Genomic DNA, 17,019 nt, shown 5'->3' with positions numbered 1-17,019 from the left:
AAAAGTGGCGGGTCTTTAGTTTCCTAAAAATGTAAGTGTATTTCTCTTCATTGAGGAACACAGGAATCGCCAACCTCGATCAGACCTGGAGTCCATCTAGTCCAATATCCTACCTCTGACAGGGGCCTGCACCAGATGCTGCAGAGGAAGGTGTAAGAACCCCACAGCAGCAGATGTGGGATACTGCCTTCAACATTACGGCTCATCCTGATCTCTAATCATTAGAGACAGTCTTAAGCTCTGAGGCGCAAGGTTTGATGTCCATTCTACAGGATTTTTATCATTAATTATAAGTCTGCATATTCTTGATATCCATATAAATGCCCCGTCCTTTTTTGAATCTTAAATTCGTGGCTTCAATGATTTCTTAGGGCAATGAGTTCCACATTCAATCATGTTGTGTTTAATCATAAAGTGTTTCAATTTAATCGGTTTTGATTTGCCCACCATTCCATTTAATTGAATGTCCCCTTGTACTTGTGCTATGAGACAGGAAAAACAGTTCCTGATCTCCCTTCTCTAGACAACTCATCATTCTACATAGTTTTTATCATGTCCCTTCTTACTCATCTCCTTTCTAGCATAGCAGTCACAGTCTTTTCAATCTCTCTTTGTACTAGAGTTTTTCCAGGCCCTTGATAGTTCTTGTTGCCCGTCTCTGAACCCACTCTAGTTCTGCACTATCCCTTCTGAAATGGGATGGCCAGTTCTACGCGCAGACTTACAGCTGAGGACACACCATTGATTTAAATAAAGGCATTAAAATAGTCTCGATATTATTCAGCATCCCACTCTTCATGCATCCTAACATCTTGTTTGATTGTTGGCAATAGCTGCGTATTGAGAAGTCTTCACTGAGCTATCCATAATAATGCCCAAGTCCCTTTCTCTGCAGTGCCCTGCCTCGGTTTCTCCTTCTGCTCAAGTCCCCTTCAGAACTCCACATCACAGTCCCATGGTAATTAAAACTCTTCCCCTCCGGGGTCCATTTTATTTAGTCCTTACACACATTGGCCTTTCAGGGCCTAACCCCAGATCAATATTTTCTGAGGCTTCTGCCATGCGTAGCACTCCTAACCCCACCTAGCTCCTTTCTGCAATGACTATTCCAGGACTCTTGTCCTTTCCTCCCTCATCTCCCCAGGCCTGGCCTGAGTTAATCACATGACCTCAGCCATCTGAGGAAGTGAACTGATCTTGTCACACGTTAGACTGAGGCCCCATTTTCCCTTAAAGGGGCCAGCCACCCTCTGACAAGTTGAGAAAGTTTATTTAGAACCATGAGAGTGGCAGGAGTAATTTTTTCCCTCCAATTTCCATTACTTTGCCTTTGTCAAAATTAAAATTAATTTGCCATTGTGTTGCCCACTCACCTAGCTTGTTTAGGTCTCTGAAGTTCCTCACACACGTCTCTTATCCTAAGTAACTTTGAGTCATCTGCAAATTATGCTACCTCCCTGCTCACCCCTTTCCCAGATCTTTAATATATTAAGCAACGCTGGAGTAAATGACCTGCCCCCAAGGGCACACAGGAAGTCTGTGGCAAAGCGGGACTTGAACCCACAGTTCCAAAGTCATAGGCTAGTGTTCTGGACCATCTACCTCCCCTTTCAACTGACTGAAGCCACAACTGCCTCCAGTTAAGACAGCCTTTCCCTACAGCCTCTGGAGATAGCAGTGAGGTACACATGACTACCATCTCCCCAGCTCTCTTTGGGGAAGACGGCCACATCCACTGGGCTCTACAGTTTAGAAACAGAATAAAAGGGGTGGGGTCAGGGAAACATTGGAGGAGCAGGGAGACTGAGCAGGTGGCAGAGAATAAGAACTAGAGGGGTAGGAGATTATTAGACAGCAGAGAGATACAATGTGAGGGAGCAATTCCAGTGGCAGCAAGACCAAGCATAGAGTTTGAGTCACTGTATAAGCAAAAGACGCACTTTCACATACTCCCCACAGACTACAGTGGTGCTGTCTGGGAGAGCAGAATTTGGCACATCTGTCAAAGCTTACAAACAAACCAAAAGACATTTCATTTCAAAAAGTATAAAGTGGGACATCAGGTCTGCAATTCTGTGCCAGTTGCTAGGTTTACTTTTTTCTTCTACCAATTTCTGATTTTACAGTACTGCGAAAAAAATTTTAAAAATCATTTTTTCCATTATTTTCACTACAAGTCTGTTAAGTATTATCGAGGTCTTAGTTGTGTGAGAGAGTGCTCAGTTTTGCAGCATCCCAGACATCATGCAATCTTTTCCCACTTATTACAAGAGTTGACAGACTTCAAAAAAATTCTTCCAAATATTGATGCTTCAGGTACATCTGTACATAAGAACACAAGAATGACCATACTGGGTCAGACCAATAGCCCTCTAGTCCAGTGGCCTGTGCCAGATGCTTCAGAAGGAATGAACAGAACAGGGCAATTTACTGAGAGATCCACCCTGTTGTCCAACCCTAGCTTCTAACAGTCAGTGATTTGGAGCAGTTAGAGGTTTAGGGACACCCAGAGCATGGGGATGCATCCCTGACCATCTTGGCAAATAGCCACTAATGGACCTATCCTCCATGAACATAGCGAATTCTTTTTTGAACCCAGTTATACTGTCAGTCTTCACAACTTCCCTTGGCAATGAGTTCCACTGGTTGACTGTGTGCTGTGTGAAGAAGTACTTCCTTATGTTTCTTTTAAACCTGCAGTCTGTTAATTTCATTGGGTGGACACCTAGTTAGTGTGTTACATGAAGGGGTAAATAACACATCCCTACTCACGTTCTCCACACCAGCCATGATTTTATAGACCTCTGTCCTCTCCCCCAAGTCGTCTCTTTCCCAAGCTGAACAGTCCCAGTCTTTTTATTCTCTTCTCATACGGAAGCCGTTCCATGCCCCTCATCACTTTTGTTTTCCTTCTTTGAACTTTTTCCAATTCCAATCTACCTTTTGGAGACAGGGTGACCAGAACTGCACCCAGTATTCAAGGTGTGGATTTAAATAATAGCATTATTATATTTTCTGTCTTTTATTATCTATCCTTTTCCCAATGGTTCCTCACATTGTTTGCTTTTTTGACTGCCGTTGCACATTGAGTGGATGTTTTCAGAGAACTATCCACAATGACTTCAAGATTTCTTTGTTGAGTGGTAACAGCTAATTTAGGTCCCATCATTTTGTATGAATCATTGGGATTACGTTTTCCAATGTGCATTCCTTTGCATTTATCAACATTGGGAAACAAAATGGCAGATGAAATTCGATCACCTAGTTTAGTGAGATCCTTTTGTAACTCCTCGCACTCAGCTTCGAACTTTACTATCTTGAGTAATTTAGTATTGTCTGCAAACTTTGCCACCTCACTGTTTAACTAAAGTGTCCCATCTTTGTAATGTCCACAATAGCATTTCTGCTAAATCTTCTTTATTCCAAGCAGCTGCCAGATCAGATCTGGTATCTGTGTTATATGTGTACTTCTTTTTACATCACATACACCTTAAATTGGTATATGCACAGGGCGAGAACCTGGGCTCAGAGGGATAGTTCATCTTGTAATGCTATCTGTTTGAATCCAGCCAATGAATCTCTATAATTGCTAACAGACCAGGCAGTGCTGCGTGGTATTAAATTGCACACGAGAACTTCCCAACTAAACCACTAGAGATGAAGTCTTGGCTACAATGCAGTAAAAGGGCATTTTGCCATTGATTCAGTGGGGCCAGGATTTCAGCCTAGGGACTTGATCCTCTTCTGACTTACCCCAGTTTGGCCCAGCTGTTAGGCATGAGAGAGCAATTTAGGCTTCTGTGCTCACCGATTCCTTGGTCTGTCTGCTGAAGACAGTAGTTTCACTAACTCAGGGCAATTGAGGTGGTGGGTTTTGTGGACCTTGAACTGAGATCACCAAATTCCTCCCCACCACACAGTGCAAATATGGACTCTGCATGGGAACAAGTTCACACACGCATCTCATGGGCCTGGTTCGCTAATATCTCATTAATATAGTTCTGTGAAACCCAGGAAGCAACAAAGGAAAACAGCCCTTGCAAAGGCTCAGTTTTCATCAGTTCTACTCTCCTAGTGGGTGGAAGACAAAGAGTAAAGTCATCAGGCACCAGGTAGAAGTATGTTACTGGAATTAACATCTGGGTTGGTTCATATTAGTGTCAACTGCAAAAATAGGGGGGCAGATCTCCACTCTGTGGGATTTCAAATCCCTCTTTCGGTTCATACAGTTCTGCTCTCCATGATTAACCGCTTCCTGAGCTAGCTGCTGAGATGCTCCTTCTTTTACTTGAGTGGAAATCATTAGAGCTGTGTCAGCGCTTTCATAACTGAGGTTAGAACGTGGCTGTAAATAAAGAAGCATCCACTCTAGGCTGGAGCGTAGCACATAAGGGAGGTTCTGTGGTCACTGCAATGTAAGTTGCACTAAAGGGCTGCAGCTAATGGACAAATATAAGAAAAATGTACATTGTTGTGCTGTGTGAAGTGCTAACAGTTGTGGTAGCTGCACCGTGAGCAGGACTGCATCCCTGCCCAGTGCTCTGACCTGGGTCCTCCCAGAAGTGGAGAGACATTCAGCCGTGCTTTTCATGGGCTGTAAAGGGCAGCCCAAGGCAACTGTGAGAGCACTGGAGTGAGTTGTGAGCTTGGGGAAAGATATTAGGAAAACCTTTTTCACTAGGAGGGTGGTGAAGCACTGGAATGGGTTACCTAGGGAGGTGGCAGAATCTCCTTCCTTAGAGGCTTTTAAGGTCAGGCTTGACAAAGCCCTGGCTGGGATGATTTAGTTGGGGATTGGTCCTGTTTGAGCAGGGGGTTGGACTAGATGACCTCCTAAAGTCGCTTCCAACCCTGATATTTGATGATTCTAACAAGCTTTTGGGACTGGCTGCCCATTGGCACTTCCAGCCTGTGGCCAAGGTTCTTTACGTTTCAGGTCCCTCGGATTGGAAGAGGGGCTGTGGCCCAGGGTTCTGGGGCCCTATAGGCAGCTGGGGAAGGGAAATAGTGGAAGGCCCCTCTCCCACATAACTAGAATACATCTGTACTCAGTGGTAACAGAGATGCGCTGCTCAATCCCACCAGCTCGTCCAAATGCCAAGGGTTCAGAACTGACCGGGTCGTGCTTGCTGCTAGGGAACATGAGGCGGCTGAGGAAAAGACACACAACGTCCCAGGATACGGCTAGCGCTTGCTCCTGCTCTGACTGTCATGTGACCCATCTCAGGTAACAGATGTGAAGAGGAAGAATGTCCAGGACGTGTTTGTGTGACCCAGCATCAGCAGGGAGAAGGAAGGAGCCGAGGCCAGGGCAGAACAGCAGGGTCGTTCCTGTGCTGCAGGGATGGTGAAATCCTCAAGTGCCCAGCCTAGTGTGGCTCCAGGGCCAATTATATTTATTCTGGCCCGTGTGATTGACTGTTCTGTGTAATTCCAGGACCAGCACAGAACAGTCTGACAGCAAGGCCAGGACTCTGCGCAGAGCTGCAAAGAGCGAATGCTCTGTTTGGCAGTGGTGCGTTTCAGGTAGGAATCCTGGAGACAGCTGAGTTACTGCTGCTTGTCAGGCACGCTAGACAGAACTCAGAGGCCGGGTCCTACTGCCATTGAAGTCAATGGCAAGGCTCGCATTAGTTTCAGTGGCTAGGGGATGTGGCCGTATGTTGCAGAAGCCAGGAACAGCAGCATAAATACAGCAGTGCCCATTAGGAGCTGAGGAAAATCTTAGATATGTGGTGACAATTTGCTTGGTGTCAGCTGCAAACAGCCAGATTTCTCTGCACGGTCTGATCCTGGGGAATGATTCCAACTGCCCTTTAATACCGCGACTGACACTTAGGAGGTGGTTAGTACATGTATCTCAAAGGCCCCTGAAATGCAGCGTTCCTTGTGAGGTCAGCACAGTTATTTCAAATGGTGGTTGCGTGTCCCACATCTCTCTCCTGGCAGGTACAGCCCAGGGCTCAACAAGAGCCTCTGAAATCTGCTCTAGGAATTACTGTGGGGAAGTTCTATGGCCTGTGTTATCCAGGAAGTCTGACTAGATGATCACAATGGCCCCTTCTGGCCTTGGAATCTGTGAATCTATAATTCCACTGCTGTTAGTGGAGTTCCTCCTGATTTACGCTGGTGTGAGAGAAGAGTCAGGTTAAAGTAGCTTTTCTGTGTCAGTTAAAGAGGCTAAAGATTGAAAGACACAAATAAAAGATTAATGGAAGTGAACCTCGAGAGGAAAGGAAGGGAGAACAGGGAAGGGCAGAGAAGGAAGGTGGAGTTACTGTGAGGGATTCCTTCGTCTTGCCCTTCAGTTTTCACCCTTCCCTGCAGTGTTTCTCCGAAAGTTTTTTTTTTTAAAAGATGGGCCTGAACTAGAAATGAGCTCCGTTTCACATGTGTGGGTCCCAGCCACTCCCTGGGGGTATGCACATGTGTGGGTCCCTGCCCCCCTCATTGAAGCAGGTGTGCAGGGTTACTGCCCTGGGAACTGCATGGCACCAGCGGGCGTGGGGTCGGCTGCAGGCGGGGGGCGCAGGCCGGGGCCGGGCTGGCTGCGGGCAGGGTGGGGGGGGGGGCAGGGCTGGCTGCGGGCAGGTGGGGGGTACCGGGCAAGGCTGGCTGGAGGCGGGGTGCGGGTCAGGGGGGTGCGGGGCTCGGCGGGGGGCGGGGCGAGGCTCGGTGCGGGGCAGGCGGCGGGTGCGGGGCTCGGCGGGGGGCGGGGCTCGGCTCGGTGCGGGGCAGGCGGCGGGTGCGGGGCTCGGCGGGGGGCGGGGCGAGGCTCGGTGCGGGGCAGGCGGCGGGTGCGGGGCTGGCGGGGCTCGGTGCGGGGCAGGCGGCGGGTGCGGGGCTCGGTGCGGGGCTGGGGCTCGGTGCGGTACTCACGGGGCGGGCGGCTCGGGGCAGCAGCGCTCGGAGCAGCCCCAGCAGCAGGGCGCCGCCCAGGCCCAGCAGAGCGGCCGGGGACCCGCCGGGCGGCAGCGCCAGCACCAGGAGCCCCAGAGCCAGCGCCAGGGCCAGCAGCGGCGGCGGGGCCCGCACCATGGCGGCGGCGGCGGGCGGGGCGGGGCGGGGCGGAGTGAGGTCACTTCCGGCCCGGCCGGCCCCCTCAGCCCGCGGCGGGAAGGCCGCTCGCACAGTGGCCGGCGCCGGGCGAGCCTCGCAGACACGCGGCTCCTGCAGGTAACTCCGGGCCGGGCGGGCGAGACCGGGCGGCGCTTCCGCGAGCACCGAGCCGCCGCCGCCGCCGCGCGGGAGACAGACACAGAGACGCGCCCAGAGAGACACACACACACCACAACACACAGAGAGAGACTCGCACACACACAGAGACGCGCGCGCACACACACCACCACAACACAGAGACGCGCGCCCAGAGAGAGAGAGAGAGAGACACACACACACAGACGCGCGCGCGCACACACACACCACAACTCAGAGACGCGCGCGCGCGCACACACACACACCACAACGCACAACACAGAGAGGCGCGCGCGCACACACACCACAACGCACAACACAGAGGCGCGCGCGCGCACACACACACCACAACTCAGAGACGCGCGCGCGCGCGCACACACACCATAACGCACAACACAGAGAGGCGCGCGCGCGCACACACACACCACAACGCACACCACAACTCAGAGACGCGCGCACACACACCACAACACAGAGATATGCGCGTGCACACACACACCAAAACACACACCACAACTCAGAGACGCGCGCACCGCAACGCACACCACAACATACAGAGAGATGCGCGCGCGCACCACAACGCGCACCACAACGCACACCACAACATACAGAGAGATGCGTGCGCGTGCACACACACACACCACAACACACACACACAGACACGCGCGCACATACACCACAACACAGACGCACGCGCACACACCACAACACACACCACAACACAGAGAGAGAGGCGCGCACGCGCGCACACACACCACAACACAGACGCGCGCGCACACACACCACAACACAGAGAGAGAGGTGTGCGTGTGCACACACACACCACAACACAGAGAGAGAGGGGCGCGCGCGTGCACACCACAACACAGACGCGCACGCGCACACACCACAACACAGAGAGAGAGGCGCGCGCACACACACCACAACACAGAGAGAGAGGCGCGCGCACGCGCACACACACCACAGCAGAGGCGCGCACGCGCACACACACCCCACAACACAGAGAGAGAGGCGCGCACGCGCACACCACAACACACACCACAACACACACAGAGAGAGAGGCGCGCACGCGCACACCACAACACACACAGAGAGAGAGGCGCGCGCGCGCGCACACACCACAACACACACACAGAGAGAGAGAGGCGCGCGTGCACACAGGCGCTGGGGGACTTTCCAGGTCTGGCCTGGTGGATAAATGAAGGTCAGACAGGGCGATGCCACCTGCGCCCCGCTCTGGCAGCGAGCTGGCCCGGGAGAGGCGTGCGGAGGGAGCTGGCTGTTGTCCCTGGTGACGGGTGGGCTGGCATCACTTGTGTGGTCCCTGGCAGCGTGATGTGGAGACACACGCAAGCAAGGGCACCTCCTTACGAGGCCCAGGCTGTCTCCATCCCACGCCCCTGCTCCGATAGGCTGATGATGCAGTTCTGAGGCTGGCACGTCACCTCGTCAGATGCCGAGGGCTGGCTCAGCCTGGCCCCTTGCCAGCCCAGGGCGTGCGCTCAGGATGCTGCTTGTGCTGAAATGTGGCCGGGCAGGTTTAAAGGACTCTGCTTTGTCTGAGCCCTGTGCTGGGTGCTTGGGGTGTGTAGCCAGCCCAGACCGGATCTCTGCAGTGTGTTGCTGGAACCAGAGAGCCGGATGCCAAGGGACTGTTGCTGATCCAAACAAAACCCACTGATGTCTCCCATTGACTTCATTTATATCTGTGTTAGGGAGAGGGGAAATGCTGCCACACCAGAATTCCCCCCTCACTCACACCAGCAGCCATGGTTAATACCCACATCGTGCGGGGAGATGACTACGCCAGGTGTAAAGGGGGTGGAGAATCAGGCCCAGTGGATGTAGTGCGTGGGTTAGTGTAAGAGTAGGACACCAGCCCTGTGTCGTGAGTAACTTTATGCATGAGGCGAGACTTTTTTTTTTCCAATGGGAAATAGTGGCAAGCATCAAGGGCAGAGCCTGGCCCTAAATGGACGAGGTTTAATTTATATTATTATCCTCTTTGATACAGTACTTTTAAATAGATCTTCCAATGTGTTTCCCTCATTTTGTTAAATTAAAAAAAAATCTACACAACCTGAACCTGTTAAACGTTATTAGTTTATGAATATGTAAATATTTTTGCCATTTTTGACCATTTTTTACCCTTATTAATCACAAAACAATTAATGATACATAGCATTTCTCCTACCAGGATCTTTATTAATATTTATTAATTAAGCCTCCCAATAAGCATCTGTGAAATTAGGAAGTTTATTGACCCCATTTTATGGACGGGTAAACTGAAGCACAGAAATTTGTATTGATTTGCTCAAGGTCAGACACCAAGTCATTGATGAAGCTGGGAATGGAATTCAGGTCTGTCTCCTTAACTAGCCCCTAGGCAGCACTGGGTTTCCTGTATGAACCAAGTAAACAACTGAAGAAAAGAGGGCCCAGGTTTTCACTGCTTCTTCAGGTGACTTGGTGCTGGAAATCTAACAATCACTGCTACACTTTCACACAATTTGTGTTCCAGGCCTTGTCTACACTACAGAGGTAAGTCGACCTAAGTTACGCAACATAGCTTAGGTCAACTTACTGTGGTGTCTACACCACCCTGGGTTGACTGGAGAGCGATCTGCGGTCAGTTTTGTGGGTCTTCTCTAGACCTGCATCGATCGCCGCGGTGTTGATCCTGGGTAAGTGTAGACATGCCCCCAGTCTGTTCCGTATAAGGACTTGTCTACATTAGGGATTTTTTGCGTGAGAATGGCTGCATTGACGCAGCTGAACTTGTGCAACCCCCCCACTGTAAATACACTGCACCAATGGGATTTCCCCTAATCTGAAACTGGGATAATTGCACTGGTGTAAACCCTGTCCAACCAATGCAGTCAACTATTATCACTGACCTGGTAGAACATATGAAATCACTACTAGTAAAATTTGCAGATAACATACAAATTGGTGGTGTGGCAAATATTGATGGGGTCAGGTCAGTTATACAGACTGATCTGGACTTCTTGGTAAGGTGGCTCATTTGAACAACGTGTTTTAATATAGCCAAATCCACATAGGAACAAAGACTGTAGGTCAGAGTGAGTATCCTGGAATGCAGTGACACCAACAAGGACGTAAAGGTCACGACAGATAGCCAATGAGCATGAGTCCGGTACATAAGAAGGTTAATGCAATCCTGGGTGTATAAGCGGGAGTAGGGATGTGCTATTACCTCTGTAACAGCACTGGCAAGATCATTACTGGAATAGTGTGTCCAGTTTTGGTTTCAAAAACCATGTTGAAAAATAGTAAAAGAGCTACAAAAATGATTCCAGTTCTAGAAAACCTACCTGATATGAGAGACATAAGAAGCTCGATCTATTTAGTTTATCCAAGAGTTGGTTAAGAGGGGACTTGATCACAGTCTACACCTACCTACCTGGGAAGAGATTTCTGATGGCAGAGGGCTCTTTCATCTAGAAGAAAAAGGCCTAACGAGATCCAATGATTGGAAACTGCAGCTAGAACTTTATTTCAGACTGGAAATAAAGTGCACATTTTTTATACTGAGGTAATTGACTACTGGAACAATGTACCTAGCGCTGTGGTGGATTCTCCAGCACCTGAAGTCTTTAAATCAAGACTGGCTGTGTTTCTATTAGACATGTTCAGCCAGAAGTTATGGGCTTGCTGCAGAAGTTACAGAGTGAGGTCTGCTGGCCTGTGTAATGGAGGAAGTCAGACAAGATGATCATAATGGTCCCGTCTGGCCTGAACATCTCTGAATCTACACTGGGGCTTTGCACTAGTGCTGCACAGCTGCATTAGGGCTTTGCACCACTGCTGCACATCTACACTAAGGTGCAACCGGTATAAATATTCTTAGTCCTGGACTCTGGTTTGCTAAGTCCATTTTGTGCTACTTGAGCAGAACAAAGGTGACATAAACTGGCACATGGAGAACCCCCCACACAGGGGAGCTCTTTGATGGCCTAGCTCTGCTGGCCCAGGAGCTGGCTGTCACCACAATCTCCCCATGCCTGGTATAGGGGGAAGGTGTGTCAGGTTGTGCCTGGGCAGGCAGGGAGTAGCAGAATGGAGCTATGTGGGTTCAGCTCTTCACTGGCATCCCATCACTCAGAGACCTGTGGCATAAATTACAGGTGCGTCTCAGCAGCTCTGATTTACACCAGGGCTTGGTGGTATGCATCCAGAAAGCTGCAACCAGCCTCCTGACACAGAAACTTGGACTCAGCTGAGAATCTAACCCTTTATATAAACAAACAGTAAGATGTTAATTAGGCAGAGAATGCATATTCCATCCACATTTTCATGGCTGCAAAGGCTTCTTCAGAGTAATCCTGGATCTCTCTATGTAGTTAGGGACTTAAAAACAACAACTGGTAAATATGTACCTATATCTAGAGATAGCAGAATCTCAGCTACATTGATGTATGTTTCTGTAACTAAATACACAGTGATCCTAATAGAGCAGAGGAGCCCTTCCATTGATACGGGTTTATCTGGTGTGTTTAATCCCCTCCCTGTCTTTAAGTTTTTAGGGCAGGGACTAAAATATGCTACATTAATAAGCCTTCTTTAAATTTGAATGAGTTAAAGGGTGCTGCGTTTTTACTTATATACAGAATGAGGGGGAAACATCTTTAACTTTTGAGGTCTACTCAAGCCTTTTCAATATGTCACAATGTCCTCACTGCATTAAGTTCCTATATTATATTCAGTCTTTTCAGGGGTGTGAGTACTGGTATTTACATTTTTCCAAATATAAGTACTTTCAGTTTCTCTTGTGCAGAAATGGATTTGCCTGAATTACTTTTGGTTTTAATTTAGCTATCAGGTGCAGAGGGAATAGTTTCTTCATTTGGACTAATTCATTGAACGTTGAGAAACTGATGGGGAATTGAAAAAAACAGAAAATCTTGTTTTCCTCATCTCATCATTGAATAAAGACAGGTGGGAGACTAGCTCTAAAAACCTTGAAGCATGTGGGGCCAGATCATCATAGGGATTTGGGCACCTAAGGATACAGACAAGCACCTAGACAGGTTTCTGAGTAACAGCCGTGTTAGTCTGTATTCGCAAAAAGAAAAGGAGTACTTGTGGCACCTTAGAGACTAACCAATTTATTTGAGCATAAGCTTGCTCACGAAAGCTTATGCTCAAATAAATTGGTTAGTCTCTAAGGTGCCACAAATACTCCTTTTTCTTTTCGACAAGCACCTAGTGGATTTTCAGAAGCACCTGTGGTTAGGTGCCTAATCCCCTTTGACTTCCATTCCCATTGATTCCAATGGGAGTTAGGCACTGAACTTGCTTATGTGCTTTTGAAAATCCCAGTAGGTACCGGTGTGCATCTTTAGGCATCTAAATACCATTGACAGTGTGGCCCGTGGTGTCAAGAAACAGTCAGTTCTCTAGCTACCATGACTATTTCCTTTGTTTAATAAATCAGTTAATTTTAAATGCAAAACATTTTTTTCTCGTGTATTGAAGGACATTTAAGATAATTTTTTAACTAATAAAAATAAAAATGCTGTCTTTCTACATTTTTAATTGAATTTCAGTTTCCAGGGCAGCTTGACACAAATCCCAAGTAAACAATTACCATCTAGGAAATCAGAAATGTGTCATTCACCAATTTCTAACATAATAAAAAAGTAAAAAATTAAGAATCTGAAAAAAGTATATCAAGATATATAATTGCTTAGCTCTCTGTGTACAGATGTAATTCATCCTCTTGGCTAGCAAAAGGAAGTACAAAATGTTGTGTAAAGGCTCTATTTATTTGGAAATCCACACATTTTAATGACAGGTTTCAGAGTAGCAGCCGTGTTAGTCTGTATCCGCAAAAAGAACAGGAGTACTTGTGGCACCTTAGAGACTAACAAATTTATTTGAGCATAAGCTTTCATGGGCTAAAACCCACTTCATCCGATTATGCAGTGGAAAATACAGTAGGAAGATTATATATATATATATATATATATATATACACACACACACACACACACAGAGAACATAAAACAATGGGTATCATCCATCAGCTCACTTTACCTGAGAGTGATCAGGTAAAGTGAGCTATAACCAGCAGGAGAGAAAAAAACAACCTTTTGTAGTGATAATCAAGATGGGCCATTTCCAGCAGTTGACAAGAACGTGTGAGGAACAGTAGGGGGAAAAAAAGAGACTGCTGCATTGGAATTAATTTGCAAACTGGACACGATTAAATTAGGCTTGAATAAAGACTGGGAGTGGATGGGTCATTACACTAAGTAAAACTATTTCCTCATGTTTGTTTTTCCCCCCTACTGTTCCTCACACGTTCTTGTCAACTGCTGGAAATGGCCCATCTTGATTATCACTACAAAAGGTTTTTTATTTTTTTCTCTTCTGCTGGTAATAGCTCAGCTTACCTGATCACTCTCGTTATAGTGTGTATGATAACACCCATTGTTTCATGTTCTCTGTGTATATATTGTGACAAAGTTCCTCCTCTATCTTGGTGGGTCTTGCGCTTATTGGCGGATTTGCTCGCCTTGGAGCTTCGCGGCAGCCCTCAGTTTGGCCATTTTCATGAACCCACAATCCAGGTCAACTCCTCCTCTGTCTGACCAGGAGTTGGGAGGTTTGGGGGGAATCCAGGCCCGCCCTCTACTCCAGGTTTCAGCTCAGGGCCCTGTGGAATGCAGCTGTCTAGAGTGCCTCCTGGAACAGCTGTGTGCCCTGGTCTACTTCCCCATGGCTTCCTCCCAACACATTCTTTATCCTCACCATAGGACCTTCCTCCTGGTGTCTGATAATGCTTGTACTCCTCAGTCCTCCAACAGTATGCCTTCTCACTCTCAGCTCCTCACACACACGCCACAAACTGAAGTGAGCTCCTTTTTAAACCCAGATGCCCTGATTAGCCTGCCTTAATTGATTCTAGCAACTTCTTGATTGGCTGCAGGTGTTCTAATCAGCCTGTCAGTCTTAATTGTCTCCAGAAGGTTCCTGATTGTTCTGGAACCTTCCCTGTTACCTTACCCAGGGAAAAGGGACCTACTTAACCTGGGGCTAATATATCTGCCTTCTTTCACTCTCCTGTAGCCATCTGGCCTGACCCTGTCACATTATGCTCAAATAAATTTGTTAGTCTATAAGGTGCCACAAGTATTCCTGTTCTTTTTACACATTTTAATGATTACCAACCAATGAGAATGTTTAGGAACAGAACTAAAACATACAAATGCAAAACAAGATTAAAATCAGTTACTTCAATGAAAGATTTCCTGCTTCTTGATTTAAATCATTATTGAAATCAGTGATTTAAAATCACTTGGATTTAAACCTGTCCATCCTGGGGAGAGGCACTGAGGAAGTGGAGCTGCTGGGATCCCTGCTTTTCGCTCCCAGCAGCCTTGGAAGAGGGAAAGCAGAAAGAGAAAGCAGTCATCTCCCCCCCCCCCCCACCCCCATCGCCCTTCCTCTTCTGTGTGACAGCGAGCAAAGGAGGGAGACAGAATAAATACAGCCTGCCATTGCTTTAACATAGGCCTGGTTCAAGAACAACCAAGCCTCGCTGGAAAGCTCCTCGTTAGCAAGACCCTAAATTCAGCGTGCTGGTGTAATGACCGCCCCCCCACCCTGCCAGGGGCATCGGCTGGCATTGGACACTACCAGTGCAGGCCTCTGAGACAAGGGAGTAACTCCCTTACGGGGAGCAGTCATTTCAGAACAAGGGTGTGGGTTTGTGGAGAGAGATCAGATTATAGCTGGGGGAGGGGCTGTGATGTGGTCCCTGCAGACCTATGGTTCCCCAGGGGCTCACTGGCTAGAATGGCTAGGGCTCCCAGATGTGGGCTCAACCCATCCGCCCTTTCCTGTGGGGCTCCTGATTGCGTGTGTGCAGCTCTCCAAGCCCCAGGGGCAGGGGAGACCTGGGTTCCTGGGAGTGCAGTTCATCCAGCGTGCAGGGAGAGACACAAGTGGAGACCGGGGAGCACCCCGGGAGGGGGAACATAAAGGGGGTAGGGGGGCCCGGGAAGGGAGGTGTAATGGGGGACATGGCTCCGGGGGATGTAACTTGGGGACAGGGCTCCAGAGGGGCATGGGGGCAGGGTGTACAGGCCCTGAAGGAGGGAAGTAATGAGGGGACAGAGACTGTAGGGGGGAGTGAAGAGGAGGGGGGAGAAGCTAATCACCCTGTTTCTCCTCAGCCCGCCCCCCTCCCTGAGGCACCCAGGTGTCACCTCTTCCCACTGAGGGCCTCAGGCTGGCTGTGCCCAGCAGAGACTGGAGGAGAGACATTCTCCTGCCCACACAGCGGGCACCCCAGGGGCTGGAGGGGTCGCGCACGGGAGCTGTGACTAGGACAGGTCGGGGGGCGGGTCAGTCAGGGAGCCCTGTGCGGCAGCCAGCAGCTTTGCAGTGTTTGTAAAAGTGTAAATAACAAGGTAAGCAAAGAACATTGGGAGCCCGCCCCCGACCTGCCCCCTCCACAGTACCTGGCTTTGGAGCAGATACAGCAGCATCAAAGCCTGCCTTGGGGAGGTGGGGCTTGGGCCTTTGCAGCTGTGACTTTGGCAACCCAGTCTGAACCAGCCTGGCGTGTTTGTATCACGAGGCTGATGTGACCAAGCCCTGACAGCGCAATGCATGGTGCAAAGTCACCCTTGTCAGACTAGGGCATCACCCTGCAATTTCTCTGGGCTCACTGCAGCTCCCATTCAATGAGAACCCCTTTGCTGCTCCTGGACACAGCTCTAAAGCTATTCTCCCATCAATACAACAGGTTTACAACTAGCAGAAATTAACTGCAGGGGGACTTAGGCACAAAAATCTCGAGCAGGCACATGGGATTTTCAATATCACATGGGACCAATGGCCCATCTGCTCTAGTATCTACTGCCCAGCTAATCCCTCTGGAGTGCTCAGCACTGCACAGGATTGAGCCCTCATTTCCTGGCCAGGCTCTGGCCTGCTGGTCAGACCCACAGATTGTTGTGTCTCCTGCATGCTGTGCTCCAAAGCAGGTTTTACTGGACCGGTCACTCTCCATTGACAATATGAGGGGCAGCAAGCTAGTACTGTACGTTTCACATGGCAGTCCCTAGTGCAGGGAGCCTGTGGGCGTGAGCAGGCCTGGAGAAGAGCAGAGAGGGGGCTGGGGGAGATGGGAAGGGCAACCAAGGGTGAGGAGAGGGGAACAGCAGATTAAAGCGAAGGAGCAGAGTAGATTTAGTGGTGGGAAGGCAGATAGAACAGAGGATGGGGGCGGGGCAGAGCAGGTACAATGGGGAGTTGAGTGTGCCTATACAATAGGGGTGAGGATGGGAGGAAGAGCAGATGTAACAGGGAGGGGCAGAGCAGGCACAACAGAGCGGGAAGAGAAGCGAAGGAAGAGAAAATCGACTGGGAGACACCAGCCCCCTTCTCCAGTCCTCCAAGTCACATGGGAATGCACCATACCCTTCTTCCCTCCTTTGTTACTTCCATCAGGAACACAGCTGGCTCTCCCTGAGACACATGAGGAGAGAGGGGAGGTAGCTGTCATTCTAGAGAGCGCTCTGTTTAATGTAACAACTGTTCCTGGCTCTGGCTGTGTGGGGCAGACAGATGACACCAAGGGAGGAGTTCAGAGTATGGGCAGAAAGCTGCTCTCCCACCCATGGAAAGGGGCGGGATGGACAGCATTGGAAGTAGCGAGTACAAATCAGGGGAGAAAACCCCAATCATCTTCCCTTCCTTTGCAACCTTCCCATGACATGCAGCCAGGCTCCATGTGACCTGGGCTGAAATCCGTCTGCTCTGCACTTTGGCAGTTGTGCAATGATGTAC

At 49.1% G+C, this 17,019-nt stretch overlaps 2 protein-coding genes across 2 annotated transcripts in view; one reads left to right on the top strand and one right to left on the bottom strand.

Annotated features, from left to right (window-relative positions):
• Window positions 1-7,038, bottom strand: part of LOC141993655 (D-beta-hydroxybutyrate dehydrogenase, mitochondrial-like) — a 42,176-nt gene extending 35,138 nt beyond the window's left edge. Inside the window, exon 1 of the mRNA XM_074963199.1 lies at window positions 6,880-7,038. Coding sequence (XP_074819300.1) covers window positions 6,880-7,038 — 159 coding nt within the window. The remainder of the gene's footprint in view (window positions 1-6,879) is intronic.
• Window positions 7,039-7,075: 37 nt separating this feature from the next.
• BDH1 (3-hydroxybutyrate dehydrogenase 1) overlaps window positions 7,076-17,019 on the top strand; it is a 41,440-nt gene continuing 31,496 nt past the window's right edge. The window contains exon 1 of the mRNA XM_074963313.1: window positions 7,076-7,176. The gene's annotated coding sequence lies outside the window, so the exon portion shown is untranslated. The remainder of the gene's footprint in view (window positions 7,177-17,019) is intronic.

This window comes from Natator depressus, chromosome 9, assembly GCF_965152275.1.
Source record: "Natator depressus isolate rNatDep1 chromosome 9, rNatDep2.hap1, whole genome shotgun sequence".
Classification (NCBI taxonomy): Eukaryota; Metazoa; Chordata; order Testudines; family Cheloniidae; genus Natator; species Natator depressus.
Note: the sequence above shows the minus strand (reverse complement) of the source record. Positions and strands in the feature narration are given on the sequence as shown.